Here is a 15328-nt window from a genome sequence, read left to right as displayed (position 1 = left end):
TATGAACCAACTAACTCTCCCTCCCTCTCTCCGTCCCTCCCTCCCTCCCTCCGTGTGGGGGGTGTGTGTGTTGAACAGTGCTGGTGAAATACATTAAAAGTGCTGGCAGTGGAAATTATTTTAGTATTTTGACAAACTGAACAATTGTGCTAAATCATACATATATGAACTAATACAGACAAGTACCTAATAATCAAGTATCCTTACATACAATAATAATACATTCATCTTATATAACAATTCAAACAAAACCACATTACATGCAATTGCTTGTAATAATACTCTCATGAGCTTTGTTTTTCAAAGGAAAACAGATGGGGGAGGAGTTAAGGTGCACAAGTTAAGGGTATACAGGCACAGACGTTCCTTTTCTGCACCAAACTGGCCCTGAAAAGACAGTCCTTTAAAAAAACAACAACTGGTGGTCTGCTGCAACTATTTGTGTGTAATGTATACTTATGCACTAAATGTAACCAGCAAGCAAACAGAAGATATACTCAAACTTTAATCTGCAATAACTTTTCTCTGTCAATGGAACTTTGATCAGTTAAAGTTCCAACCAACAATGTGAGAGCAGGTTAACATAATTATCATAAATTGTTATAATCTAGAAGTGCACAATATTGCTTATTATTTAGCTGGCAAAACATCAGTGTTAATAGTACTTTATAGCACAAATTAGAAATTCTAGGTAATTCATTGATAAAATAGTGTTCTGGATTAATCAAATGCATTGATGATGTTATAATGAAGAATAGGTTATTTAAATATGGTGTCCAGTTTTTAAAACTGCTAATCCTTGATGGATAATAATGGATGGATGGATAAATGATTTTTTTTCACCCTTTTGCATATGCTAGTCTTGATTCTATGTACAGTCACACAAGAATCTGTGCAGTTTTCTTTTACTATTTTAGGCAATCTTGGTATATTCTACCAGATGCATTTCTGCAACTCATCCTCATTTAATTGATGTTGGCTGAGCTCAAGGTTTTTTACTTAGTAATACATAATTAAGAGCCATTTTCCTTTTAATAAATTAATGTAAAGCACAAAAATGATAAGTTAAAAAGTACCTTTAGATGATAGTTTGTAAGTCGTACCCAGAGTTTTAAAAAACAGTAATGCTGGGAATATATTAAAGGATAATGACTGCATATGTAATAAACATTTCTTGTTTGAACTGCACTTTAAACTACTAGGCAAAGCATGACTACTAACCTTCAGTCCAAGCATTGCTCCAGAATCTCTAGGAACACTTCCATCTTTTAGTCTCTTGTTTAACAAAATCCGACCAATTAAACGATCCCCATCTTTGGATGGCTGCCAGGTTACAGGATGCTACAGGTTACAGTTAAAGGGGGGAAATCAGTAACATTAAGAAAAAAAAACTCATTACTGATTGTATTTCCTGCTGCCAGTTCCAATCATTGTGAAATAGCTATGATTACACTACTATTGGCTATATATGTAGAAATTAAGATTGCTGTCAATCTTTTAGTTCACCCAGTCACTTCTGACATCTCCTTAAATGATTTAATTCCAAATATATCTACATCACAGCTAAATGCACCAAACCAATTAATCAATTTATGGATTACATTATTATGTATACACAATAAAAATCCTACTGAATAGAGACAAAAGGAATGCTAAATCTGAGGCAATCATTATCACATTAAATAAAAAGAGGTTGAATTAAAACTAAATATAGCTGAGACATTCTCAGGTAATCCAAAAATATAGTATTAAATTTTTTCATAACAGCATGAATATATTCTTACTTGGAAATAAATCGCATCAATTTTGCTTCCAACTATAGGTGCCAAAGTTCACGATCAAATACCATTTTAAGTTTTGATAATATGTAATCAATCCATATGTCCATGCAGTTATATTGGAACAGTCAATATTTGTTTCCCATACCCTTACTACCAAAATGATATATACATACTTCTCTATATAATATATCGAATATATTATAACAAAATGTATCAAATCACTTTTGATTTTGTGTAATCATAGCCCTTTTTCACATCTGTGCACCAGTTTCATGCCCTCACACATGCAAAAATTAGCATGCACATTTCTTCCTCATTATGTCTTAACAACACTGGAAAGTTATGTCACAAGGCTCAAACAGGAAGCAAAAACAACATAAAACACAAAGCAGATGGCAAAGACAAATACAACACCATAATGCAAAAAAATGGCATAAAACACAAAGCAGATGGCAAAGACAAATACAACACCACAAATCACAAAAATGACATGGCAACAAAACAAATGAACAAATATTGCAATGGAAGGGAAAAAAGAAAAACAACTTTTCTGTGCAAACAGATGCAATTTTCTTTCTCTCCCCACACTTTGTTTCCAACCTGGGAATTAAACTTTTGGTTAATTTCAACCCCAGGGCATTATAGCAGTAATCAGACATGCCAATCCAGAAGATATTTTATTGTTTAATCACTTTATGGTTTAAGGTGACATCACCCAACTACTGTAAGACCATAAAAGTGATGTGTCCTTTTAGTGCCTGAATAATGTTTTGTACTTATGTTTCCAGGCATAAAAACAGCAGACCGATCCAGTGGGTGTGGTTTTGTTTTTCTTTTCTGCACCTTGAGAAATGTTAGATTAGACCTGCCTTTTTATTACTTATTTGTTTTAATGAGTGACAGAGAGCAAACAAAGACCAAATGAGCAGATTAAAATGCAGGCACAACAAAGCCAGTACCTTTTCACTCTGGCTATGCTCCTCATTTAGAGTTGTGCTACTACACGTGTCTACCCCAGAGTCTTTAATCTGAGGCTCAGACCATTCCAAATCCTCTTCGAAAGAGTGGCCACCAAAACACACCATTTTCTTTTGTCTTTCAGACAAGGTGTTAGAGTCCGACAAAACTGCCTGCTCACTAGTTTTTCTTTTTCCCCTTTGACTGTCCCCTACAGATGTGGGATAAAAAGGATACAAAAAGAAAACATGCAAAGATGTAAATAAAACAAAGGAAATGTGGAATGGCAAAGGAAACTTGAATGGTAAGGCTCCGCATGTCTCACCAAAGACATTGGGGATGCCTCACTGCTATGCCAAGACGTATGGTCCCAGTTGTAATCCATGTCTCCTGTGAGAATCAGACAGACAAGATAGTGCAGTAAAGGAAAGGTGAAAGAAAGGACAGACAAAGATATAATAGTTTTGCATTTTTAAAATCATGCTGCCTGCATATGTTTTGGTTCACTAAAAACGTTTCTAGAAAAAGCAGAAATTCCAAAAGGATGAAAGACAGTGAGCGTGTGTATTCTATATACGTAGTGGATCAGGTATTTATGGAATTAAGGTACAAACCTATGCGCTTTTAGACTGATATCTGCATTAATTCTACCTGGGAAATGCTGGGAGTTGGATATTTTTCAGACTAAACATGCATATGATTGCACCCTTGATGTTATCAACATCACTTTACATTACGAACATCACAAAAATATTTTAGAAACATTATGAGTTTAAGAAAAATCTGGGTCTGAGATCCTAAAACACTGAAAGTGTTTAGTTTCTTTCAACAATGCCTATGTTTAAGTGAATATTAGGGATTGTGATGCTCAACGTATTCTTAAATCCAGAAACTGGAAATAAGTTCCACTGAAATAACTGGAATGCAATCAGCAGATTGAAGATTTAGAATGTCCCCTTCAAAGTTCATACTACAATCAGGTGCCCGTATAATTGTTGAAGCTAGCTAAAGATGAATTCAATAACTATCCTGGAATGTATACAACCTGTTTAATACAGATCTAGAAAATGTTTAAATAAAACAATTATCTTATGCACTATAATACTAAACTTAATAACTACAATTAGGAGTTTAGAAATCTGCATAAATGATATTGGTTATGAAATCTAATATTGGGTGGCTTCAAAGAAATCTAAGTATACCAGCAATTAAACATTAGAATAAATAACAGTCTTAGAGTCCTTTTGGCTGCCAAAACAAAAAGACAGTTATTTTTATTTGAATGTATTTCTTTACAAATAATAGCGGTGCCAAAAGACAATGAAATGGGTGGGACACTGGGTGGAACACTCTGCTTTGTCATTCCACCCAATATGCAATGTTCACATAAGCCAAATTCCTTGTGACAGTCAATTAGACAGAAACACTGAATTTAAATATCAAGTAGAATCACACCATTATGTGGGTGTGAGTGTGTGCACACAAATGCATGCATACATATCTATATGTGTTCTATATTGTAAGTACTATTCCAAAAAATACATTTAGTTTAATTGCAGTGAAAATTTGGAAACATTTTAGTGCAGACATCTAGACCCCTTAGCTAAATTATTCAACGCTATATCCCACTATACTGTCATATTTTTCAAAATGTTAACATACCTGTTGAAAAATGATAGACTGTTAAGAAAGGGTACAAAATAGTCCTTGAGTTAAACTTAATCAAACAAAAGATCAGTTTTTACATTCTAAGAATTGTAAAACTGTTCTTTATCAAAAAAAAAAAATCTTTAGGAACTAACCATAATCACTGTCATCAACATATTCTTAAGAATGATTAGAAAATCTGCTAACATTTCACATCTTATTCCCTTCTTTCCTTTCCTTTTGTATGTATGAAGTATGTACAGTCTAAAAAAGGAGTGGACATATACCAAAGTAGCAAGTATATATGGAAGTAGCAAGGACAAGATAAAATGTAAAGAAATTAAATAATTTTCTCAGAGGTTTAGCACAGCAAGAGCAGCAGTTGTTCTTGTATATCTGCAATTATCATTAGGACTGCAGCCCTCTATTTATAGGATTTAACTGCTCGGGAACACAAGTGAAATCTGGAACAAAGATCTATAGCTCTGTATGTTTCACTTTTGAATTTCAAACTTCTTTTTAAAAAACACAATTTCATTCTGCTCCATTTCTGTACCATGATCCATCTCATAACTGTCCAGAGGGCTTCAGCTATGGGGCAGTAGAAATGAAGATAACAATTAAGATGATGGTGTTTTCCTCCTCTTCTTCTGCTTATGACTTTTTCTAGCTTTATTGTCTTCCCTAGGAAGTCTTGCCTTATCATGATGTGCCTGAGGTATGATAGCTTCAGCTTCATCAGTTTTGCTTCCAGGGGAAATTCCGGTTTGATTGATCTAGGACCACCTTATTTGTCTTTCTATTGGTCCAAGCTGTTTGTAAAGCTCTCCTCGAGCACTAAATTTCAAATGCATTACTTCTCCTCCTGTCAGCTTTTTTCAGTGTACAGTTTTCACATCCATATATAATAAAGGTAGTGTCTGGGGGGGGGGGGGATCCTGCTCTAAACATTGGAGAGCCATTGCCAGTCAGTGGACAATACTGGTTGACCAATGCTCAGAATCAATGTTCCCATGTGAAACTTGAACCTAATATAATGTTCTTCTGCATTAATATTGTCAAACCCCAACATGACTATATCATCTGCATATAAAAGAATACCGACTTTTCTGTTCTCTGTTGCAGGTGAATATGCACCCTGTTCCCCAAACATGTGAATTCATTAATACAACAAATAAAAATATAGGATGTCAGAATATACCCCTACTGAACTCTCTTTTAGTTGAAGAACTGGGTCAACAAAAGCTGCTACAGAATAGTATTAAGGCAGACCCACTCATAAGTTATTAAGTAGGTTATATTTTGAAAAACTATCCAACAGACTAATAAATCTATAATTCCGAGGAAGAAGGGCACTACTTTAAAAAAATGATACAATCTGCACAATTTCCATTTCTTGTACTGAATCAGAGTATTGTGCTTACATAAAAGTGCTTGCAAGTCCAGGAACATTATTATCTAGAATCGATGTTCATCTGTAACTTAATATGCTATCCATTCACTGGGACTGAAGCTGTAGATGTTTATTGATCAAATCATGTCTCCCATACTCCCCCTTCCTTTAATCATGCTTAGCATTTTTGTTTTTTTTTTTCCTGGCAACCAAAACTAGAGAACAAATCCGTTTCCACTGTTGATTATGAAATAAACAATGATATCACTTAGAAAATCAATATGAACTGTAAATGTACTAAGACAGATCCAACTTTCAGAATAATCTTAAATATAAAATACTTTATACAGTATATAGTTTTAAATAACTACATCTATTTGCACTAAGAGTTTTAAAGCAAGAATTATTTAATTTTTAAGGTGAAGGACAAATTATATGTTACATTATTTTGCTTCTTTATTATGAGAAACTGCCTCAGTTACTAGACTGAAAAAGGCCAGATGCTATACACCTACTAATCCTTTCTCTTCAAAAATATCCTTCTAAATGTTTTCATTCATGGTCAATGACATAGTGCTGCTCGGTATCTTTTCCTCAAAAGTGGAAAATCAAACAAATTTGACCTGGAAAGTATCAGGAGGAGAAAAGGTTAAGCAGCTTTGCTTTGGGTGGTTTTTTCCCCACACTTAGACTAGCAGCCTGCTTATCGGCTGATTTTGGTTCAAAAGTATATGGGGCAAATTAATATGGAATTCCAGATCTATTTTGGCTTTTAGTGGTAATTATTACAAAGCCTACCATTTATATTCTAATTTTCCTGCTTTAGACTTGGAAATTCAGTAAGTGACATGAAAAAAATCTACCATGCAGACTGGAAGATAATACAGTTACAAGGACATGCATAGGGTCAATATGGGAGTAGTTCAATGCAGGAAATCACAATACTTCTTATTTCCCCACATTTTTACGTTACCCTCCTTTGCAAACAACATTAGCACTTGCGTACATGTGCACAGTATGTATAAATGCATGGTGACATAATGCATGTGTCAGAAAACAGATCTTGAGGAACACATATGAAAGTGGTAAGAAGACACCATGAAAATTTCTTCCCCATATGCACTTCACCAGCTGCTTTTTTCTGGGTGGGAAAAGCAGCCAGGCAGAAAACTGAAAACATGAAACTGCTCCCTTACATATCCTTTTAAAAATATCTGTGTAACATCAACCTGTGTTCTAAAAAAGTATCTGTCACTATTACAGTTAGGCCCTAGATAAACTAAAACTGACCCTGTTCCTTTTCTTTTTCTTTGCTCTGAGTCTTCGCTTCCTCAATGGGGAGACAATAGTGAAAGAGAAAACTGTGATGTCCTGTACCAGATAAGTCTCTATCATTTCAGGGAATATTAATTTAGAAACATTGGAAGAGATGACAAAGGAGCAGTTCAATTCATTCCTAATAGTACAAGAGATAGACAATGTAGAAAGGATATTGGTTATTTTTATTTATTTATTTATTATTTGTGTATTTATAAACTGCCTATAACTGCTGAGGCCTTCCTAGGTGGCTTACACATGCAGCTATAAGGCTAGTATGCCTACTGACATTCAGTGCCTGCAAGAACTTTTACTATTCGTTTTATTACATTGCATTTATCTCTTCTTTTTTCCTTTTGTAAAGAACCAAGGGCAACTTACATAGCTGCATTTTATCCTCACAACAGCAACCCCATGAAATAGGTTTGGGAGTCTGTGACTTGCCTAAAGCAACTCAGTGAAGTTACAGCCATTGCAACAATTAATACAACAGCAGGTCAAGTGTATTTTGCAATGACTTTTTAAACACCCTGTATAAGGCATTCTTTTGGAATGCCTTGTACAACTACTAATCCAAAAGCTAAAGGATATAGAACAGCTTGTACGATCGCTTGCAGAAACTGAATGTGCAATTGTCTGGGCAAGTAGTATTTAAAAAAAAGAAGGTATGACACTTGTGCAATGATGTAAACAAGGATTTGCTAGGTAGTAGAGGTTTTGAGCTAACAGAATTATACCACTGGACACAATCCAATGGTTTGAAAAAAAAAATCATGGAGGGATAATATGCTTCTTCAACAAAAGCACTTATGAAATTCCTTAAGACATTCTTATCATCCTGCTTGCCCTTTTCTGCACATTTACCTCATCTACAATATCCTTTCTAAAATACAATGATCAGAACTGACATATTAAACAAATGTGTTTGCACCATAACTTTCCATATTCCATAACTTTCTATAAGACATTGTAAATCCACTGATACCTTAATCTTAAAAGCACAACACTCTTTTTAGAAACTATTTATAGAACAGTATGTGGAATGCCTTTATCTTTCTTGATGGTAATAGAGATTTTACCTGTCTGATTTTCCTTACATAGCAACATAGATCTAAGTTGAAGATATTGATAGTTTAAGGACAGAAAAATAATATGAAAACTCAAAGAAGCACCATAGACATACTCTTTTAGCTTGTACAACTTCCCAGAGAAGGCATTCCCCAAGTCACTTTTCTTTAACTGGATATTTAAGTGTTGTGAGGGACATGCTGGCTTAGACAAACTTGCTTTAAATTGCTACATTTCAGAAAGATTATTTCCAGTGCAACTTCTTTCTAATTTGCATACCATGAATCTAATAAGGAAAAACTTTGAGACTCAGCAAATCAAGCTATGACCAGACTAGATTTGATGTTAACTGAGTTTCTGAAGATAAAATACAAATAGGGGGCTCTCTCTCTCTCTCTCTCTCTCTCTCTCTCTCTCTCTCTCTCTCTCTCTGTGTGTGTGAGAGAGAGAGAGAGAGGGAGAGGGAGAGGGAGAGGGAGAGGGAGAGGGAGAGGGAGAAGCACAGGATCACATCAAGTTGAAAAGAAAAGCTCTCCATTCCCCATCTACTGTAATTCCTCTAATTACCAGACCTCCCATCACAACAGCTAGTTATTTTTTAAACACACAATTGAGTGCAAATATGCTGTCAAGTAACAAAAAAAGGTGGCAGAGCAGCTTTTAAACTGAACCCTGAGGGAAAGCCAAGAGGAACTGGAAAACATTGGGTTCTGATTAAATCATCCCTAGGAGATGTAGAGGAAAAAGCCTCTCCAATTGTCCAAATGTAGGAGGGGAAGAAATAAGCCACAAGCTTAGGATAATCTGTTGGAGAGCCCTAAGTGCCAAAATGTAAGTTACACATTGCTGGAGTGGGAGAGTGTGTTAAGGTGTTTTTATGCAAATACTAGAAGCCTCAGAGACAAAATGGAACAGCTGGAGTGCCTGCTTTTAAAGAAGAAGTTACCTATATTGGGCGTTATGGAAACCTGGTAGAATGGAGAGAACCAACAATGTCACCTGTGGACATAAACTGCATAGGAAGAACAGTGGTGTCCTGGAGGATGTGTTGCTCTGTACATCAAAGAGGGCACAGAGTCCAGCAGACTTGATAATCTAAAATGTGCAGACTCCTCAACAGAAGCACTATGGATGACAAAACCCAGTTCGAATAATTTATTCATAGGAATATGCTTTCATCTTCCAGACCAGAATGATCAGGGTGAACATGAGATGGGAAATAAAATCAGGGATTCCTCAACATAGGCATTGCTGTAAGAATGGGTGACTTCAACTACCCACACACTGATTGGATAAATGTATGATCCAGTTCTGATAGAGAGATTAAATCTCCCAGTGCCCTAAATGACTGTGCCATAGAACAACTTTTCACTGTGAGGTAAGGCAATCCTGGATTTAATCCAAGGTAGTGTTGCCCAGGACACAGGACAGGATGTTAAAGTTACTGAACCACATGGAAAAAACTGACAGCAGCATTATCAGATTTGATGTACAGTTAGATGAAAAATTGCTAAAGAGGTCCAACACAGTTGTGTTTAACATCAAGAGGAAATTTCTTTAAAATGAAGGAACTGATTAAAGTAAATTGAAAAGTGGAGTCAATAGGATTAAATCCCTTCAAAAAAGCTGGAAGATTCCTCAGAGACACAGTAATACAGGCATGGGTAATATGTAAGCCACAAGTTAGGAAAAGTAGCACAAAGTCCTAGAAGTCACCAGCACAGTTAACAAGTGGACACCAAGAAGCCATTAAATGGAAAAAGGCTTCCTTCATGAAATGGAAATCATGACTAAATCAGGAAAACAAAAGGCAGCACAAAGTTGTGTGAGTTGCAAGCAGACATTAAGAGTAGCAAAGAAATGTTTTAAGGAGCATATTACTAAGGACATGACAGGTTAGGGTAAACAATAATTATTTAAACATATCAGAAGAAAGAAACCAGCTAGAAAGGCAGTTGGACCACTGAATGATAATTTATTTTTTTTTATTGTATTTATATCCTATCTTTTTTCCTTAACCTCTTCCAGTGAACAGACTCAAAATGGCTAACATAAACCTCCTCCTCCTCCTCTCAATCTTATCGTCAAAACAACCCTGTGAGGTAGGTTGCGCTAAGAATCCGTGACTAGCCCGAAGTCACCCAGTGAGCTCCATGGATCATTGGCGACTAGAACCCAGATCTTATGAGGTTCAGTCCCACATTCTTAACCACTACACCACACTGGCTTTCCTTATCATCACACCTAATTTGGACCAAGGAAGTGAGATTTCTTATCTTTATTTGACTTGGCAACTGTAACTTTGTTACAGTGTTACATCTTCTTACCTTTCATACACTGGCATTCTCAAGCAATCTTTATTACATGTTCCTATAATTTGCATTAGCAAAATCTATATATTTTAAATCCTTACAGATTGAAACTCCTAAGGATAAAGCTGGTGGAATTGGGACACAATGCAATTGGTGACGGGCCTCTCTCCCCTAGCAGTTTCTAGCACTCAGGCCAAAAATACACAGGAAAGGATTAGATTGTATTCACAAGATTCAGTTTGGCAAAGTTCCCCTCACTGATAGAGAGAATTTAACTAAGTTAAAGAGAAGCTATGGTTAAGAAAGTACTGGCACCGTGCCTCAAAATCTCCAAGGAATGCAAGCAGTGGATCTTAAGTGTGATGTCATCCAATAGAGAATTGGATGGTAGTGTAGAACAGGAGATGACTTATTGATGCATAGTTTGTCCATATAAATAAATAAATAAATAAAGGAATGTACAGAACCACACCTATAATTTTCTTCAGACTATGCAATAATCCTATACTAGATTCAAGTAGCACATTCATTTTAGTGATGGAAGACAATTTACAGCCATTAGGAATTGTACTTTACTGTCTGTACGCAGCACACAGATTGTATTAAGGAGGCTCTGAAAGGTATCTTGAATGACAACTCCCTGTAGCTTACATAGCACATGGGTATATGCATACACACACTTATACTTTCTTTATAAATCTGCAAACCACACAATGAACCTTTAGATGATTTTTTTAAAAGTCTGATTTCATGAAGAATGGTTTAGTCATGGCAGCAATTATATAAATGTGTTCCAAGCTGAGAGCCAGCAGGAGCCATATGACTAACAGCAAATTGTTACACAAAATGTCCATTATTCATCAATTTAATTTCTTCCAAGTAACAGCTCTTATGCTGTACTTTCCTCTCCTGTGGTTTCAAAATTAGTGGCATTAAATATTGACAAGAATTCTAACATACAAAATTAAAGACTATCAATTGAAATAACAATATTAAGAATCCAGCTAAGCATGTCTTTATGAATTATTTGAAATAGTTACACTGTATCAATCTATTGATATGAAAGAACACACATTTGTATTAATAAAAGGACTATGAGACTTAGAAAAATGTTTCAATCCTTTCTAAGATTCATCAAGATAAAGCAGGCCGTGGCACTCACCTAGATGTGGGTGCAGGGACATTGTTTTGTAAAACAAACGATAGCAGCACAGCAGGGCAAAAAAGACCATTAGGTAACAGCATGAGAAGTGGGGGGGAGTGAACAAAAGGAGCACTATTTTCATGGGGTCCCAGCCCATCAAAGAACACTACACCAAAGGGTGAAGCTCTTTTATTTATTTAATTTTTATACCAACCAAAGCCGAAGCTCCCTCATTTATTCTTAAGCAAGGAGCAAATTTCTCAAATGTATTCCTATGGGAGGAAAGAAATGTTTTTGGGATGTGTATTTTATTTATAATATTTTTATACCATACCATATTTGGTCAGATTCTGGAATCCTGAGCAATAAAAAGATAAAAACAGATGAAGGAGTCAAAACAATGCTTTAAAACCGGATTACACTGAAACTGGCTCATCAGCAAGAAGGGCTTCTTGAAACAAAGACGTCTTCAACAGGCACCAAAAGCAACACAATGGCTGTATTTACACATAACACTGATACCGCACGGTTACTGCAGTCCACACTTTCGTTTGATTTCTATGCATGCTTATTTCCCCTGCTTCTTCATCTTCCCTCCAAATGGCAGCATGTATCCCATTTTCAGCCCCTGAAGATGAACATCAAAGCCAGGATGCACTGCTCCTGCCTGCCTTGCCTGCATCTCCATAACTGGCTCACACACTCCCCTGGGCATGGCCTCAGACAGATGCTGTTTTGCTTTTTTTTCCTGCTGCTCAGCAAAGCAACAGCCTACTGTCTCCAACAGCACTGTTGCTCTAGAGAAGCATTACAGGAACACTCCCATGTGCTGTCCTGCTCTGTGCCAACATGTGTGCCTGCACACACAGACACGCACAACTTCCTTCCCTGCACATGTGTCCACATTTCCCTGTGTACAGGATTTGTTCACACTGCCAGGGGTTGCCTCCCTCTGTGCCCAGGCATCCGTGCAGGCAGGACATGGTAGGGACACTGCGAGCATGCCTTGCTGGAAAGACTTTCCCAAAGGTACTTTTTGTGGGCATCTGCCTAGGAAAGTTTTCTGGCTAGCCACAGGAAATGTGTTTCTCCTGCAGCTGTTGTAGGATGGGCATGGGGGGGTGGCTTGTTGACAGCCCTCAGGAAAGCCCGAGACAAGACAGGAACAGCACAGAGGGAGGGAGACAGAACAAGAGACCTGAGCTTCTCAGGGCAAATGCCCTGATGGCTATGTCCGCACAGAGCCCATATACTCCCCAGGTCTAAGGCAGATTTCATGTGAAGTGACCACAGGCTCGCTGAGCAGCTGAGGCACTAAGCCATTTTCAAACATTGCTCCAGTAAAGTTTAGTAAGCAGACTGGTCTGCCAAGCACAGCTCTCTTTAGGGTTGTTGCTGCTGGAGGCAGCATGTGCAATGCTCTGCTACACTGAGATTCCAAAGCTGGAGCTGAGCATTGGGAAGGCAGCATGCCAGACAGAGGGGAAAAAGCCACCTAAGACAACCAATCAGAGCGTGTCTGCAGCTGCCTCAGCAGTTGCTATGCAGAACAGGACATCAAAAAATGGAGGCTGGAGCATCTGCAGCAGCAATGGCCATTTTTGCTGCCAAACTCAATGGAAGAAATGTGGAAAGCATGTGGAAACACTGTAACTGGGGTCTCAGAGAATGACAAGGCATGCTGAAGTGCAGAATCCTAACAACATACTGTTGTTTCTCTGTATGATTTCATGGAAACCAAACATGCTATTCTTAACCATAGATGCTGAGTTCACACATAACAAACCATGCCTACATGGTTTCCAGCATGGCTTGCTATTATGTATGAATTCAGCCAGTGTCCTAGACCACCTGAGCACTACAGGCAGTGTTCCATGGAAGTGGAGCTGCCACACTTAATGTTTTCCCTTCTGTGAAATCCGATCAGACACAAGGTGCATATGGAACCACCAGGAGAACGCCCTCAATTCACTTCAGTGATTGGGTAGCTCTCTCCTAGGTATACTGGGTATTTCTCTCTCTAATTCTGGAATCCCCGAGCTAGTAGACAGAAACACCTTCACTGGCACTGGCCAACTTCTGTCCCTCTTGATTTATTTAAAACATTGTGAATCTGGTGTCTTATAGAGCAACAGGCTGGCATCCAGCCTATGAGCATTTTCAGAACCAAAATCAACTGGCTGCAGCTTAATGCTTCATTTTGAAAAACATTACAATGTTCAGAAGAGGGGGAAAGGAAAAGGTAAGCCTGTAATTGTGGAGAGCATTTTGGAAGACTAAGAGGTGGAATAGGGGAGCAATCTGTGCGGGGTTAGGCGTGTGAAGATAGCAGGCAAGTGTTTGCCTGTGTTTTTTGTATGTGTGTGCTTTGTTTTTTGTTTTGTTTGGTTTTACCTGTGTGCATGTGTGCCTGCGCATGTGCATTTTGCCCAGATTTTTTGTTTTTGGTGTGATGGTTTTTTGCAAGGGTTTTGTTTTGTTTGTTTAAAGGGAGGAAGTGGGTGCAAGTGCCTGTATTGTCTGGAGACTTTTTGTGACTTTGCAAAGCAATTCTGCAACAAGAATACTAAGGCTGTGATTATTTATTTAATTATACACACACACACACACACACACACACACCATCTTTCATTTAAAAATTCTGAGATGGTTTACATAAAAACATTTATAAAACAGTATCATCATAATACCACAATTAAAAAATCTTTAGTGCCAGTACTTGATTAAAAAAATAAAACACCAATTAACAATTTTAAAACTGAAAAGATTTTGGCTTGGAGCCAGAATGAATAAAGTATTGGTGCCTGGCACACCTCTCTGGAGAGCGAGTTCCATAATCAGGGCGCTATTCCAGAAAAAGCCCTCCTTATACTAGTCCTTCTCACCTCTTTCAACAAGGGCTCTTAGAGGAGGTCTGTTACAGATGATCCTAACATCCAGGCAGATGTTAGGATAATATTATTTTATTAACTATAACATAATGCATAAATTATTATTATTATTAGAACATTTCTATGCCGCCCCTTAAACATTTGTAAATTGAATTTTATGCTATTTTATACTGTTTTATGCTGCTTTGTGAAAACAAGGTTAGAACATTTCTTTGGTGTTCATAAGTAGGCAAATGGCAAATAAATTGTCTTTCCCACAATGTGTTTTTTTCCTACAATTTAATCATTAAAATGTAGTTATTCAAAGTTATGTTTAGAGTGGAGAAAAATCTACTGGCCTGAATATTATTTCCACTACCATATATTTCATTGTGAACAGATTTCATTCATTTTTCTCACTTTGTGCAGTAACTGCATTGAATAAACTTAGAAGATGTGAAATACTCCAAGATTAAGAGAGCAGCAGGACAAAGTTGCTTTGAAGAAACAAATAATGCACAGGGCGCATGCAAAAGAAGAATTAAGTGTAGCTTAGTAATGCCTGCTTCAGGCTTCTCCAGGTAATTAAACAAAGTAAGAATAACAACAAAAATTGTTGACTTAGCATACTCAGGTCTCATTAAATTTAATGAGAACTTTAAGTGTTCAGTGCATTAAGACCAGATGAAATAGCCCTGCAACTTCTTCAATTTATTCACAGCACTGTAAAGTGACCACATTAGTATTACATATCCAAATAACCATAGCAAGTTTAACTAGGATGTGGAGTTTCTTTTTTGGATGTGAAACGCTTATTCTGTAAAGTTTACTGTTATTTT

General features: G+C 37.0%; 1 protein-coding gene across 8 annotated transcripts in view; it reads right to left on the bottom strand.

Annotated features, from left to right (window-relative positions):
* RIMS2 (regulating synaptic membrane exocytosis 2) overlaps nt 1-15328 on the bottom strand; it is a 367376-nt gene that overhangs the window by 191908 nt on the left and 160140 nt on the right. For 6 of the 8 annotated variants that reach the window (XM_044421757.1, XM_044421758.1, XM_044421766.1 and 3 more), the window contains exons 3-4: nt 3064-3128; nt 1222-1341 (exon numbers count right to left, since the gene is read on the bottom strand). In XM_044421757.1, coding sequence (XP_044277692.1) covers nt 1222-1341; nt 3064-3128 — 185 coding nt within the window. Of the gene's footprint in view, nt 1-1221; nt 1342-2740; nt 2950-3063; nt 3129-15328 lie in introns of all 8 variants that reach the window. The other 2 variants (XM_044421755.1, XM_044421756.1) reach the window with 1 other exon arrangement.

The sequence above is a fragment of the Varanus komodoensis genome, unplaced genomic scaffold (assembly GCF_004798865.1).
Source record: "Varanus komodoensis strain SLA01 unplaced genomic scaffold, ASM479886v1 scaffold12, whole genome shotgun sequence".
Classification (NCBI taxonomy): Eukaryota; Metazoa; Chordata; class Lepidosauria; order Squamata; family Varanidae; genus Varanus; species Varanus komodoensis.
The sequence above is the reverse complement of the archived record's forward strand: the minus strand, read 5'-3'. Positions and strand labels throughout refer to the sequence as shown.